Source organism: Accipiter gentilis, chromosome 19 (assembly GCF_929443795.1).
Source record: "Accipiter gentilis chromosome 19, bAccGen1.1, whole genome shotgun sequence".
Taxonomy (NCBI): Eukaryota; Metazoa; Chordata; class Aves; order Accipitriformes; family Accipitridae; genus Astur; species Astur gentilis.
In genome coordinates this window covers 17,323,102-17,338,679 of record NC_064898.1, presented here as the reverse complement: position 1 = coordinate 17,338,679, position 15,578 = coordinate 17,323,102, and the positions used below count along the sequence as shown (strand labels likewise).

General features: G+C 44.4%; 2 protein-coding genes across 2 annotated transcripts in view; both read right to left on the bottom strand.

Annotated features, from left to right (window-relative positions):
• Positions 1 to 5,983, bottom strand: part of SLC36A4 (solute carrier family 36 member 4) — a 118,417-nt gene extending 112,434 nt beyond the window's left edge. Inside the window, exon 1 of the mRNA XM_049823608.1 lies at positions 5,910 to 5,983. Coding sequence (XP_049679565.1) covers positions 5,910 to 5,937 — 28 coding nt within the window. The 5' untranslated portion in view covers positions 5,938 to 5,983. The remainder of the gene's footprint in view (positions 1 to 5,909) is intronic.
• TAF1D (TATA-box binding protein associated factor, RNA polymerase I subunit D) overlaps positions 1 to 15,578 on the bottom strand; it is an 815,997-nt gene that overhangs the window by 559,225 nt on the left and 241,194 nt on the right. The gene's annotated exons all lie outside the window — the stretch shown is intronic.

The following is a 15,578-nucleotide window of genomic DNA, read 5'->3' as shown; positions in this document are numbered from 1 at the left end:
CACTTCCTATCTGTACACTCAGGCTGGCAGTTCGCTGATCCTATTCTAACATAATAGCTCCTTTGAGAATAAATTCCACTACAAGTTTTAAAACACAGGTAACAGCAACCGGCACGAACTTATATTGTGACAACTACACTTACTACAGCTTCACCTGAAATACTGCATTATATAAAATACTCCAGTAATGCTATTTGGTCTCTAATCTAGCCATATAAATGTTCTTGACTTGCCTCTTTTCCCCATCATTCCTCATTTATCCCATGACTGGTGTATAGCTTTAGCCTAAAACATGTGAATATGTTAACAGTAATGGTACTGGGACATAATACAAGGTTTGGATCATGCAACTTTCTAAGCATGGGGTTTTGTTTGATAATAGATGTCTGCTGTTGGAATACCGTGGCTATGTCCCTACTGCACAGTCCATACTCACACTGACATCCAGATTTGTGTAACATCCAAATTTAATGGAACCAAACTTGTGGTCTAGAGCACGCCAGGCAAGAAAGCTTGAGATTTCTCTGCCCCATAAAGCAGATATGTACTCACAAAATAGAAGAGCAAGTGCTTTGCATAGTTGGACCTAGCCTCAAATTAACTATTCTGGAAAGTCCACCGTCACTGACAGAAAATCAGCATGGAATATGCACAGTGACTTTGATTTCTTCCTAGAAAGGTCCAATACATGCAGTTTAAATATGTATCTCAAATTCCAGCTACAAGAATAGCATATGCGTGCCATACCTGAATCAGAGGTGAAGTTGGCTGCCCACTGTCTCACAAAGCACACGGTGCAGAGCGCAGCTCAGACTGCCTTAGGTCCACACTCTACCAAGCTGTCCAGACTGCGTCCAGACACCATACACTATCAGGGATCCAATCCACTGCTTAGTCACAGGACTTGCTGAAAATTTTGCATAATCTTTATTCAACACAACTAAGAATAAGGAAATTCACTTCTACACACCCTTTTGTTTTTACTTAGCCAAAGTACCAGCCAATTTTCAGCCCTGTCTTTCCTTCAGCTAATATGAATTTCTTTTCTCCTCATGCCACCACAAAAATCTTTTCAGATCAAATGCTGTCTTCAGATTGTCTTAACAGTTATATAAATATTTGTCATTGTTTCTGCTTTCTTCTGTGAACACCCATGCAAGAAGGATGCCAAAAAACTCTGCAAGTACTGTTACTATCAAGCAAGGTGTATTTGGTTTGTGTGGCAAGGTTTTGGTATTGGGGGGACTACAGGGATGATTTGTGTGAGAAGCTGCTGGAAGTTTCCCCTATGTCCAATAAAGCCAATGCCAGCTGGCTCCAAGTCGGACCCGCCGCTGGACAAGGCTGAGCGACAGTGGTAGTGCCTTTGGGAGAACAGAGTTAAGAAGGGGAAAAGTTGCTGCCGGAGAGAGTGAGAAGATGTGAGAGCACCAGCCCTGCAGCCCCCCAGGTCAGTGCAGCAGGAGGGGAGGAGATGCTCCAGGCGCCAGAGCAGAGATTCCCCTGCAGCCCATGGGGATGAAGACCCTGGTGAGGCAGGCTGTCCCCCTGCAGCCCAGGGAGCTCCACGGGGGAGCAGATCTCCACCTGCAGCCCGGGGAGGACCCCACGCCGGAGCAGGGGGATGCCCGAAGGAGGCTGGGACCCTGTGGGAAGCCTGCGCTGGAGCAGGCTCCTGGCAGGACCTGTGGCCCCATGGAGAGAGGAGCCCACACTGGAGCAGGTTTTCTGGCAGGACTTGTGACCCCGCAGGGAGACCCACGGTGGAGCAGCCTGTGCTTGAAGGACTGCAGCCCATGGAAGGGAACCCTGTGGGAGCAGTTCATGGAGGACGGTCTCCCGCGGGAGGGACCCCACGCTGGAGCAGGGGACGAGAGGAGTGCTGCCCCTGAGGAGGAATGAGCAGCAGAGACAAGGTGGGATGAACTCACCCCAACCCCCAATCCCCATCCCCCAATCCCCATCCCCCTACGCTGCTCAGTGGGAGGAGGTGGAGAAAACCAGGATTGAAGTTGAGCCTGGGAAGAAGGGAGGGTTGGGGGGAAGTTGTTTTAAGATTTGGTTTTATTTCTCATTATCCTACTCTGATTTGATTGGTAATAATTTAAGCTAATTACCCCAAGTTGAGTCTGTTTTGCCCATGATGGTAATTGCTGAGTGATCATTCCCTACCCTCATCTCGACCCATGAGCCTTTCGTTATATGTTCTCTCCCCTGTCCAATTGAGGAAGGGATTGATCGAGCAGCTTTGGTGGGCACCTGGTGTCCAGCCAGGGTCAACCCACCACACAAGGCAACATAAAGTGCATTTCAACTTCTCCCAGAATTACCACTGCAACATTAAACTGATTCCTTAACCCACTGCAGAGATAAATCACCGATTCATTACAGCTACACATCACACTGTAATCATGCATAACTGTCAACACTATATCCTCAAAGACCTCTGAAGAATTCCAATCACTACTCAACCAATAGTTACACAGTGAGATTAAAGCTGTATTGTTTAAATTGTTATAACCAGTATTTCCACCTTTGTATCTTCAAGTGTATTTTTCTACCTCCTAGAATTTGCCAGCATCTTGCCAACATTTATGGACATACTGCCAAAGAAACCTTTGAACTGTTACTAAATGTACTTAATTCTACAGCTTTTATAGCACACTGAAGTAATCCTTTGGTTCAAAAGCTCTGCAAAGAAATTAATTTTCATTGAGAACTTGAGTTAATTTTTCTATACTGCTGAAGCAATTAACACTTCCAAAATTAACTGAACCCCTTAGCACCACAAGGGACAAAACTAATCTCCATCATTTTCATTTTGTGGGTGAAACAGAGACAAAAGGATGAAGCAGTCTGCCAGGCCTGCACAGCAAGTTAAAGGCAAAGGACATATTAAAAACAAAGCCAAATACAATCTCCCATTGTTCCTTCGCAGAAGGTCACCTCCAAGAAAAACTCCTATCTAAAACCCCTTTTCCAAAACCAGTTTAGCAATATGATGGTTTTATTCCTTGAGGGTTTTGAAGTCAGTGTCATCATGTAGAAAAAATTTGACATACAAGCATTAAAAGATTTGGGGGGTAGGATATAGCTTATCATTGTTTACATCAGCTATTTTTAATCATTTGTGGGAGAAGGAACACACAGATCTTGCTGGAGCACCACTTCACATGTACATTAAATGCTTGGCAAAAAGCAGTAGGCAAAGGGGGTCTTGTAGGTACTTCACTGCTCAGTCGGCTTCTACACAAGAACATGCTAACGTGGCCAGAAACGTAGCACAAGATTCACAGTCCTGTGAAATGTGTTTATTAAATAGAGGGTGACCCAGTGCCTCTGTAATAGGGATAAAGATTCAATTTAATAAGAAGCTGGTTTGACTGCTGTATAAAAGAGAAAATCAGAACCACATAATCTTTACACTAGCCTAAAATGTGGGTTTATGCTAATATTTTCTCACAAGCTATAGAATGCCATATTCATGATCCAGAGGACATGCCCAGAGCTTCTGTCACCTAACCAAGCCAGTGGTTGCTCTTATAGGACAAGATTAGTGATCAAGTCTCTGAATAGCAGAGCTTTTCAATTCAGCATTCTGAACCAGTGCTCTGGTTAAAGGCAAAGGACAGAAAAGGGGAAAGAAGGAAGAAAAAAAATAGTTACAAAGAAAACACTGCCACTATTTTCAGAATCTGCAACTGGCTCAGTAAGCAGCTTGCTGTATAACGCTCAGTTACTCCCTCAACCATAGAAAGAAATACCTGTTTCTCCACTCTCCAAACGTCAGCCTATAAATAACCTTCCCAGCATTTCTCCAGAAGGCATCGAACTGTAAAGTACAGCGTTGTCCACCAAACACACATAAATCTGGCAAGATCTGCCACATGACTCAGTCATGTGCTTCCACAACTGCTGAAGAAATTACAGATCAATAAAAAGTGACTATGAATGGCAGTGCTAGGGGCATGCTTGTCAAGATTGAAAAACTTTCGTAGTTTCTAGTTCAAGGGGGAGCTAACAGATAATCCCATTCAAACACACACCAGCCAGCTCTATTTTTCACTACCACAACTCCTACTGAATACAAGAGAGCTAAGAACAAAGAAACAAAAAATCCCCCCTAAAATGAAAATGTATTTTCCAGAATGAAAATTAAAAAGAAAAAATAATCTGATTTAAAAATTGCTATTAAATGCTAATAATTATATTTCCATAATAGTAAAAGTTAGCATTAGCTTTTGTTGTTTGTTTTTCCAAGAACTTTAAAGCTCTACTTTGTGCAATTATTTGAATCACTCCTTATTTTTCTTTGGAAAACATATCTTTGTGTCATTTATTTCTCTTCATTACAGACTGCAACTTTAATAAAGTAGATTTATTCTGCTTTATGGCAGAATTTATTAATCATGAGAACGCTTATTTCTGAACAAATGCTGAAAGTCAATAATGCCACTCAGTAAGCAGGAAGAACGGTTTGCTTTTGCATCATAACTGTCAAAACCAGAAGGCTAATAAAACAAGACACCTGAATTATTAAACCAAAGCCTACACAGGTCTCCATGGTTTAGAAGAACTTTCAGCGGAGTGCTTTTACTGCAACCCACAACGTATCATTTCTTTGGGAAGATGTTAAGTCTTAAATAATCCACTGTCCTGTCTAGACCAAGCTACACATTTCTACATGATTAACACACTTTCAAGTGATGACACGTTGATAAAATTTAAATTTTATTAAGTATTGAACAGGACCCAACCGTGCAAAAAAACTTCTCAAATCTTACCAGGTGTCGATCTACATTTTTAAACAGTTAATCCCACAAAAAATTTTGGGGTTAAGGTTTCTAACAGAAACTGTCAGAGCTGTGAACCTTAGCAAAAAAAAAAAAAAAAAAAGAAAGAAAAGAAAAAGCTAAAATTTCTTTCTGCTCCAGAGGTGGCAATCTCTCATTGCAAGGTGGATCAGCCTCTGGGACAATAAAATCTGAAGCGTGTCTCCTGCTTCCCACCATTACCACCAGACAGGGCAAATTCTTGACATTACAGTGGGACACAGCTCTGAGATGAGACTTTCAGTCTGCCCAGTCCAGCCCAGAATCAGCTATACTTTAAACCTGCTACGAGTTATCTCTTGCCCATCTAGGGAGAGACAAATTAAGCGGTGAACATATCTGTGCCCTCCAACACTCAGACTTAAAGGACCGAAGAGCAATCTGCAATAAATACAGCTAATATATCAAAACACACACCCCCCAAATAAAACCAAACCCCCAACCCCCCCGCCTTTCATCACAGATGACAGCATCACCTAGCGATGCAAAGATAAAGTATTTCCTAAACTCCTGTGCAAGACCGCGACTTCCCAACGAAATCCAGAGCCGGCCAGGTGCGTTGCCCAACGCCTTCAGGGAACCGCCCGCGCCTCCCGCAGCGCCGGCCTTCGCCAGGCGGGGCCGCCGCCTGCCCCTCCGCCCGCCGGCCCGCTGTGGAGAGACCCCGGCCGGCTCTCCCTCTCCCAGGAGGCCGCGGCGGTGGGAGAGGCTCCGCTTCCCTCAGCCCCGCCCGACCCCGGGTGCCGCCAGGCCGGCTCCGGGGCGCTCAGCCCTCGCCTCCCGCCTCCCCCGGCCGCGGCCCGCTGGGGAGGCCCGGGCCGCCGCCGCCCGATGCAGAGGAGCGACAGGACCGGGCCCACCCCTCCCCCAAGTGGGATGGTTCATCCCGCCCGCCTCGCTGCGCCGAACGCTGCAGCGCATCCCCCCGTGGGCCGAACCATTCCGCCTGGAGGGGAGGGGGGTGGAAGTCGACCGGCCGCTCTTCGCGCTCACGCCCCCTCCTCTCCGCCCCGCGGCGAGCCGCCATCCCGCCGCCCCTCGGCTGCCGCCACCGCCGGCCCGCACGGCGCTCCTCACCCAGCTCCTCCCCGCCGGCGCCGTCCATCTCCCCGCCGGCGGGCTCTCCGCTCGCCCTTCCGCCAATGTGGAGCCGGCCGGCGCGGCGCTGCGCATGCGCCCCGCCCCACGGGTCGCGCCCCGCGGGAGCGAACCATCGATAGCGGCCGGAAAGACAAGACCTGCGTGGGGCAGGGCGGGCGTTGGTCCTCCAGGCGGGGTGTGGCAACCCGCCATGCTGCTTGACGCCTCCTGGCTTATGTCCTGCGCTCTCCTCTATCCCCTCACACAGCAGCCGTCCCGCTGCCGGGTGCTCTGTTAAGCATCTGTCCTTTGAAATGCGTGGGCCTCTTCGTGTGGGTGAGCAGGGCCTGTCTCTGCCTCACAGTGTGTCTCCGTTGCAGGAGCTTCACCCTTGACGCCCTCGGGCCTCGCTCTCCACAGAGCTTCCCTCTGCCCCGGCTGTGCTGCAGTGGCCGTGCACGGCTTCCCTGCGACGGGACACGGGAGCTCCGGCCTCCCCTCAGGATCGACCCTCGGCAAGAGGGGCCGTGGCTGAGACGAAGCGCGCAGCTGGTTGCTCGCCACGTGCAACAGCTCGTACAGTTACGAAAGGCTGGGTAATTGTGTTTGCCTTCCAGCGCTAGCAAATTAACTTGTACCCTTTTTTTGCCTTCAGAGCCTTTCAGGAGCAGCCGCTCTTAGATCAGCACAGGCTGCCTCACGGGAATTAGCATTGCTTTGTGGGTCTGCTGCAGCCCCAGGTCTGATGGCCCCATAAAGCCCTGCCGACATCTGCAAGGCCGGGGAGCCCGGCTTCACAAAGGGTGCTGCAAGCATAGAGCCATAATTAATAACCAAAGACTGAAAACAAGGGTGGGAGTCAAGAGTCAGCAGCGCTTGACAGCTCAGCTTGTCAGTGATTTGCAGTTTGGCCTCCTGAAAGCCAGTCACCTTCAACAAGTTCAAATTATTTTCCCTATGTGAAACAAGGAATGATTCAAAAAGGACATTTGTGATAATCATAGTTAATGATGGATCAGCCACTGGAACAAGAAAAGAGTTAGTGATGGAAGACTTATCTGTAACTAATTGTTTCATATCGAGTTACTTCCTGAAACTGGTGTTCCACTTTTTGCGGATTCCACAGGAACAGTGCATCTTCTCTGTGCACTCTTGTAGATAAGAATACAATTTCTAACAGCTTCACCCATAAGCAAAATAAATGTCAGGGAGATGCAGGTAGTGAAACAATGCAAAGGAGCATGGATTTGGAAATCTGCTACTTATAAGTAATTGGTTTTATTCATATTAAAAGAAAGCAGTATTTCCTGTAATTCCTTGTATTTTTTTTTAATCTTTGGAAATCAAGTGTATCAAGGTGCTAAAATAAATTTCAACTACACCCTGTAATCAAAGCTATAATCACTGCTCCAGGTCACTCTGAAGTGATATTCAGTATCCTTACTCTCTAAAACTTTCCTCTGAAATTAAGCATTTTAGACTTGTACAATAAGAGCTTTTATAATTCCATGAACTTTTATTTTCATGGTTTGAAGTCCCTAATATAGGGCTGGTTAGGGGCAGGCGGGGCAGAACGGAAGAATGAAAGAAAGACATAATGCTCCAAAGGATTTTCAGCTGAAGTTATACTGTCTAGCCTAAAAGGATCACCCTTTGACAGAACCATTCCCAGCAAGTTCAGTCTATTGTGAATTTTGAACACTTGGAGACTGATCTTCCACTAACCTGACACCCACTCTTTAACCTATCTTTTGTGCTAGTTGCTCCCAGAATAACCCATCGGTATTTTTTCATCAAAACTTTCAAAGTTCTGCCTATATCTATGGCAGAGTGACTTAAGTAATAAAGTTTCCAGATGTTGGTTTCCTAAAAGAGAACATGGTTGGTTTTCTTGCAATGAGAATGTATGATAAAATAATTTGTCTTTTTTCTACACAGGAGAAATGCAAGAATAATCTGATGCCTCTCAGAAGTTTCAGTCATCTTCAGGCAGTTGTCATTAATTCACTTATCTACAATGAATAAATTCTAATGGGGAAGACGTTCCTTTTCAATTGTCAAATTTATGTTTCTTTCCAGGTACCGTGCTTCTCCAAAATTTAGTTTAAAAAAAGAGCTGTGTAAGTAAGTGATCTATTACTTGGCTTCCTCAAATTTATTTTCTAAAAGGGTTCTCAGTAGGCAATCTGTGATTGTAGGTTATTGATTTAAGGAACTGACTCACTAATTACAATGTTTGTGTCAAGCCTTTACACAGTGTATATCTATTTTGTTTATAATCATGGATATTCTGTATTCTCCATTGTTTCTAACAATGCCAAAGTTTGTTCAGAAAAGTGTATCAGATCATTAATGTATATTCGAAAGTGGTATTCAGATAAGAGTGTTCATTTGTTCTACCTTGCCATTTCATTTCAGGACTTGGCTCACAGTAAATGCCACATAGATGTTGAAAAGGCTTTAAGGATGTAATACATCTTTATTTCACGTCCTTCCCAATGGAAAACAATTTCTTTCTACTACTTGCCACTATTTGCATCAAAGTTCCTTCTTCGGGGAAGAGGTTTCTTATGTGTTTGAAGAGTTTTTTCTAATAAGCTCCAAAAATTATATCAAGTATCTGAGTAACAAGTGGTGATCAATGAATAATCAGAAAACGCAGGAGATACTATAATGGGATGGATATTCATGATTTAGTAATATGCATTTTGTTCCTTATTGGTAAGAATAGAAGTATTTGCTTTAATGCAAGCATCTGGTTGAATTCTAGTCATCCATCCATCAATGCAAAATTACTTCATGGTGTGAATATTGCAGCCACCAAATGCTTATTTACTCTAGGCTTCATATTCTGAATAGCATATACAGCTTGCCTCTTAGAAATCATGGGTTCGACTCATAATGGTTTTTTGGTTCAGAACAAGGCCAGATGAAGTGCAATACCCAGCTTCTTACATTTTTAAGTTTTTTTTTATTAAAAACTAACCCTGAAATCTTTAAGGGCCATTTTCAGGAAATTTTTTTGTCTACTTAAATGTTCCTTATTAGAATAGCTGCTCTGCTAGGTTTGTCTAAATTGCCACACTTTTTTAGGGAAAAAAAATACAATAACAGAGTAAATACACAGAAATACCGTTTTGATATACAATCCCTCCAGACAGATGTCAGCTAGCTTTAGTTTTTGGACTGCTCAACTCTTGAGGGACTTTTCTTCATTTCTTCACACAATCTTTTTTTGCAATCCTTTATATTTGGCTTCCAGACCATCCAGTGAGAGTGAGTCCCATACTTTAATTATGCATTGTGAAAAAAAAGTGTGCCTTTTGAGCCTCCTACCTGATATTCATCTGATAAGCCCTAGTTTTGTAATGTAAAAATAATTATTGCATTTACCTTCTCCAAGTCATTCTTGGTTTTACAGATTTGTCCTGGTTTCAGCTGGGATAGAGTTAACTGTCTTCCTAGTAGCTGGTACAGTGCTATGTTTTGAGTTCAGTATGAGAAGAATGTTGATAACGCTGATGTTTGCAGTTGTTGCTCAGTAGTGTTTAGTCTAAAGTCAAGGATTTTTCAGCTTCTCAAGCCCAGCCAGCGAGAAAGCTGGAGGGGCACAAGAAGTTGGGAGGGGACACAGCCAGGGCACCTGACCCAAACTGGCCAACGTGGTATTCCATACCGTGTGACATCATGCCCAGTATATAAACTGGGAGAGTGGGGGCGGGGGGAATCGCTGCTCAGGGACTAACTGGGTGTCAATCAACGGGTGGTGAGCAATTGCACTGAGCATCATTTGTACATTCCAATCCTTTTATCGTTACTCTTGTCATTTTATCAGTGTTATCATTATCATTAGTAGTTTCTTCTTTTCTGTTCTATTAAACCGTTCTTACCTCAACCCACAAGTTTTACTTCCCTTCCCGGTTTTCTCCCCCATCCCACTGGAGGGGGGGGGAGTGAGTGAGCGGCTGCATGGTGCTTAGTTGCTGGCTGGAGTTAAACCACGACAAGATTACTGTCATACTCTGTCTCCTATCTCTCTTCCAGGTTAGAGAGTCGTAGTCTATTTAATCTCCCCTCATAGAGAAGGAAGCATTCCATGCTTTTCATCATTTCTCTGCCCTTCCTCTGTTTTCTAGATTTCCTGTGTTCATTTGAGTATGAAGAGACCGGAATTGCAGACCTACAAGGACACTAAAAACCCTTCTGCGTACATCTGACTGGTTTTTACTTCTGCTTTTTATAACATTTTGTATTTTAACTTTTACTCAGGTGCTAAGTTGCAAGGTGATTACTTTGCATAATGTTTTAAGGGGCCACTGGTAGGCCTCAATTATATTGCTATCTGCCTGTCTGTAGACTATAATCCTGTCTGTTTGGCAAATGATTGACATTCCCCCAAGATTTATATCACTGGTTTATATCTAAGAGCACATTTTGAAATCACCTTGAATATCCACATTTCATTAGATCGTGCATAGCATATTACACATCTGTGTAACAAAAAGCAATAGCTCCTGTCATTTCATCACTGACATGAAAACACGCATATATCTCTTTACCTCTTTCCAATTCCTTGGTCACAAATGTGAGCTTCCTTTCACACAAATTCCTTATGATCAGTGTTCTGGTCTGTAATGACCCATTTCCAAGGATTCCTATTTTTGCTTTTTCTTGGTACAAATACCAAGCACTGAACTTCCTAAACTGTTGTTAAAAAGTCAGCGTCTTAATGGTCAGCATCTCGGAAAGAAATGCAGTTGATTGATAGACTAAAAGACTCTTATGTTTTTAGAAGGACTTAGTTTGATGTTTATTGAATTGGGGACTGTTTTCTAGCATCTTTTTGCTATGAAGTTTCATACTATGCACGGAACGGCCTGCCTTTCTTTGCCATAACAAGCCTTTTGGAAGGAGGTCCAGAGGTTGATTTTCCATTGCATTTCATAGAATCACAGAACACTAGAGGTTGGAAGGGACCTCTGGAGGTCATCTGGTCCAATCCTCCTCTTCAAGCAGGGACACATGGACCTGTCCAGACAGCTTTTTAAATATCTCCACAAAGGGAGACTCCACAGTGGTTCTGGATAGCCTGTGTCAGTGCTCAGTCACGCTCACAGGAGAAAAATGTTTCCTGATGTTCAGAGGGAACCTCCTGTGTTTCAGGTTGTGCCCGTCACCCCTGGTCCTGGCAGTGGGCTCCACTGAAAAGAGCCTGGCTCCGTCCTCTTAGCACCCTCCCTTCAGGTATTTATAGACATTGATGAGATCCCCTGAGCCTTCTCTTCTCCAGGCTGAACAGTCCCAGCTCTCTCAGCCTTTACTCATAGGAGAGGTGCTCCAGTCCCTTCATCATCCATTTGGCCCTTCGTTGGACTCTCCAGTATGTCCATGTCTCTCTTGTACTGAGGAGCCCAGAAATAAACACAGTACTCCAGGTGTGGCCACACCAGTGCAGAGGGGAGCAGAGGGGAAAGACTGATCACCGCCCTTGACATGGTGCCAATACATTGCCTAATGGCCTACTGCGGGCTCACATTCAACTTGGTGTCCACCAGGACTCCCAGGTCCTTTTTTGCCAAGCAGCTTTTCAACTGGGTGGCCGCCAGCATATACTGGTGGCTGGAGTTGTTCATGAGGTGTGTGGCTGAGGATGACAGTCATGTTGTCAATGTCACCAATTAAGAGCAGATCATAAAAGGACCATTGTGTTCAACAGCTGTGCTTCAGACTCCAAAACTGCTGTTTGAAAGTTTGATTGCTACAGCTGTGATGAACACAGAAATGTTAGATGGTCCCCACTGGAATCTGTAAAACATAGCTGTTGAGTTACAAAATGTTAAAAGCCTGTTGTGTGTTGACTCTCTCTAAGCTTTGATAAAGAATAAATATGATTACGGAAGATGTTGCAGCTGTCAAAAGTGCTGCTGGTGGTTCATACTTCAAATAGAAATTATCAGCACAGCTCAAATATCAGAACCATTTCAGAAAGCTGCCAGGATTTTTCCCATGATGAATCATTATCATGTGGCTAAAGTAAAATGTGGTAACTTCCTTCTCCAACTGATAGAGGAGCCAACAAGGAGAGGAGCTATGCTGGACCTTGTTCTCACCAACAAGGAGGAGCTGGTGGGGAATGTGAAGCTCAAGGGCAGCCTTGGCTGCAGTGACCACAAAATGGTGAAGTTCAAGATCCTTCAGGCAGTGAGGAGGGTGCACAGCAAGCTTGCCACCCTGGACTTGAGGAGAGCAGAAAGGACAAGGGGCAGTGGCTTCAAACTGAAAGAGGGTAGATTTAGATTAGATGCAAGGAAGAAGCTCTTCACTGTGAGGGCGGTGAGGCACTGGCACAGGTTGCCCAGAGAGGCTGTGGCTGCCCCATCCCTGGCAGTGTTCAGGGCCAGGTTGGATGGGGCTTGGAGCAACCTGGTCTAGTGGAAGGTGTCCCTGCCCGTGGCAGGGGGGTTGGAACTGGATGATCTTTAAAGGCCCCTTCCAACCCAAACCATTCTATAATTCCGTGATTTTTTCTGTCACTTAATGAAAATAAAAGATCTGTGTTTGCCTATGGATCTGTATATACTGGGACTTATCAGTCAAGATCTGTGTTTGCATATGGATCTGTGTATACTGGGACTTAGCAGTCAAGCATTGCCAGCATCTAGGTTCACTTTTGTTGTTTAATTTGGTGAGCTGCCAGTGTCAACTTCCTTTCAGCACAGTTCAAAGTCGAAATACAGCATCCCTTCAGTAAGTAGGTCACTTGGGAAAATATCACAAATGTTCAGATGCTTGTGAATCTTTGTTGGTTCTTATTAATTTATCTTAAATATTTACATAAAAACAGATGCTGTGCGCGACAAACTTACCAAGTTGCGCTAAAGGAGATCATAGGATAACTTGGGGCATTGCTTCAGATTTACACCACTTTTCCATATTATCCTGCTAACCTCACCAGTACTATAATCAGAAAAACAGTGCTTGAATTCTGAGGGTGTCGTAGAATACAACGCTCCATTTACTCTAAGCATCTGCATGGACCTACCCTTATGCTTGTGAAATTAGCTAGATATCTGAAGTTCCACACTTGACCAGAGACACTTCAGGTCTTGACATCTGTCTCCAACTTACGGTCAGTTATGTCTTGTACTAGAGTATTCAGTAATAAAAGTAATAAAATAAAATAATATAAATATTAAATATTATATATTAATATATTTTATATTGATATATTATGATAATATAAATATAAAGGTAATAAACATAAAAGTATTCAGTAATAAAATAGGACCAGGGAGGTCTTACTTTGTGGCCCTGTTCTGGACCTCTAACCAGATTTCTCCGAGACTATGTCCAGGGGACAGCTCTCTTCAAGTCAGCTCCCAAAAAGCACTGTGGACAAGAACGCACAAAGTCTGGCTCCCTCCATTTCCACAGTCCCCCAACACTATTCCAGTAGGCTTGGCACCTTCAAACGGCCCCCATATCCTCACACAATGTTTCCAGGGCATTCAGTCTACACACAAGAACTGAAAAGAGGTGACAGAAGAAGGGAAAAGAATTGTGGTGGTGTAAGACAAATCCCTCCCTTTTTAAAAGGGAATTCTATCATTCTTAGTTTTCACAGCTAGATATAATACATCAGCCCAGGTCTCTTTTGATGCCTATGGCTGTGATATCACAGAAGTACGTGGCCCACCAGCAGAGCCCTAAGGTGGCTGTCAGCCACCCTCCCACTCCTATGATTCACGTCAGCTTTGGAAACTGGTACAGCCTATGGCATAAAGCATTACTCCCAGAGTCTGCTCTAATTTAAGAAAACCTCCAGAGAACTACAGCTCAGAGCAGCTGAAAATCCACATCACAGCATGCACTGCAGGGACTCCTTTCATTCATCTTGGGGGGATTGTCCCTCCACCAGCTGCGAGGCTTTCACAGCCCTTGTATTCCTGTGAAGTAGTGTTCAAAGAGTGTGAAGGGGGGAAGGATTATCTGCCTTATTGAACTTCCTGAAGTAAAAGTAGTTGTAAGATACCGTAAAACCATAGCCAGTTAGCGATTAAAAGGTGACACTGAGAATATTTTCTTTCTAACGCTGCAGGAAATGTTAATTATAGGAATTAAAAAATAGCTGCATAGATCATTTCCATTTAATTTTGAGGAAGAACTGAATCCAATCAAACAAAAAAAAAAATATCACATCCTAGAAAGAGCCAGAAAGTACTAGATGTTAGGAAATCTGTGATCATCAGACAATTGAGCACTGGCGTAAGTACTTCTGTAGGATTTTACCAGGATCAGTGTACTATTCTGAAATTTGCAATTGCTCTATATGTACAAGTACCTGCAGCAGTACTGATTTGTTCAGTGAACATGGTAATCCAGCTCTTTTTCATCTGCTCTTAGCTTTATTTAATATTCTATGAAAGCTGAAAAGGGTACAACTTGGCATTTATCTTAGAAATTCAGGTCAGCCACTCAGGAAGTATTTAGAAGCTGTCCTTCCATCCACGGAAGCCATCTTATTAAACAGGGTAAAAATCAATCACATGCACCGTCTTTATAGCCAGACCCAATGTAATTCAGAAAATAATTGATGGCCTGTTTCTGCCTGCATAATATATTCAAACTGCGAGCAAGCAATAGTCCATTTGCACTGCTGCACTCAAGAATAGCCACCATTTCTGCTCCCTGCATGCAGACTCCTGCCCGTCAGATCTCCATAAGTACGGATTCAGGTTCTCCTCCTTTTTTGAGCAGCTCTGCTTTACAGGTTGGAGGTAGTGCTGATGGTGGGTCATCCTTGACTGGATGCCAGGTGCCCACCAAAGCTGCTCTATCATTCCCCCTCCTTAACTGGAGAGGGGAAAGAAAATATGATGAAAGGTTTGTGGGTCAAGATAAGGACAGGGAGAGATCACTCACTAATTACGGTCACAGGCAAAACAGACTCGACTTGGGGAAATTAATTTAATTTATTGACAATTAAACAGCAGGATAATGAGAAATAAAACCAAATCTTAAAAAAAAACTTCCCCCCACCCCTCCCTTCTTCCCAGGCTCAACTTCACTCCTAACTCCTCTACCTCCTCCCCTTGTGTCCTCCCCCTCCATCAGGGAATGGGAGTTGCTGTCAGTCCATAATACTTTATCTCTGTTTCTCCTTCCTCCTCACACTCTTCCCTTGCTCCAGCGTGGGATCCCACCTGTGGGAGACAGTCCTCCACAAGCTTCTCCAACGTGGGTCCTTCCCACGGGCTGAAGTCCTTAAGGAGCAGAGTGCTCCAGCGTGGGTGAAAAAATTAACTCTATCCCAGGCAAAACCAGTGCAGCATCCCAGGTATGTAAGAAGTGGTATCCAGAATACGATGAATGAAAGTGGATGTATTGGGTTTGCATGGCAATGTTTGGGTAGCAGGGGGGGCTACAGGGGTGGCTTCTGTGAGAAGCTGCTGGAAGCTTCCCCCATGTCCGACAGAGCCAATGCCAGCCGGCTCCAAGACGGACCTGCCGCTGGCCAAGGCTGAGCCCATCAGCGACGGTGGTAGTGCCTCTGGGAGAACAGAGTTAAGAAGGGGAAAAAGCTGCTGCGCAACAGAAAATTCAGCCAGAGAGAGGAGTGAGAAGATATGAGAGCACCAGCCCTGCAGCCCCCCAGGTCAGTGCAGC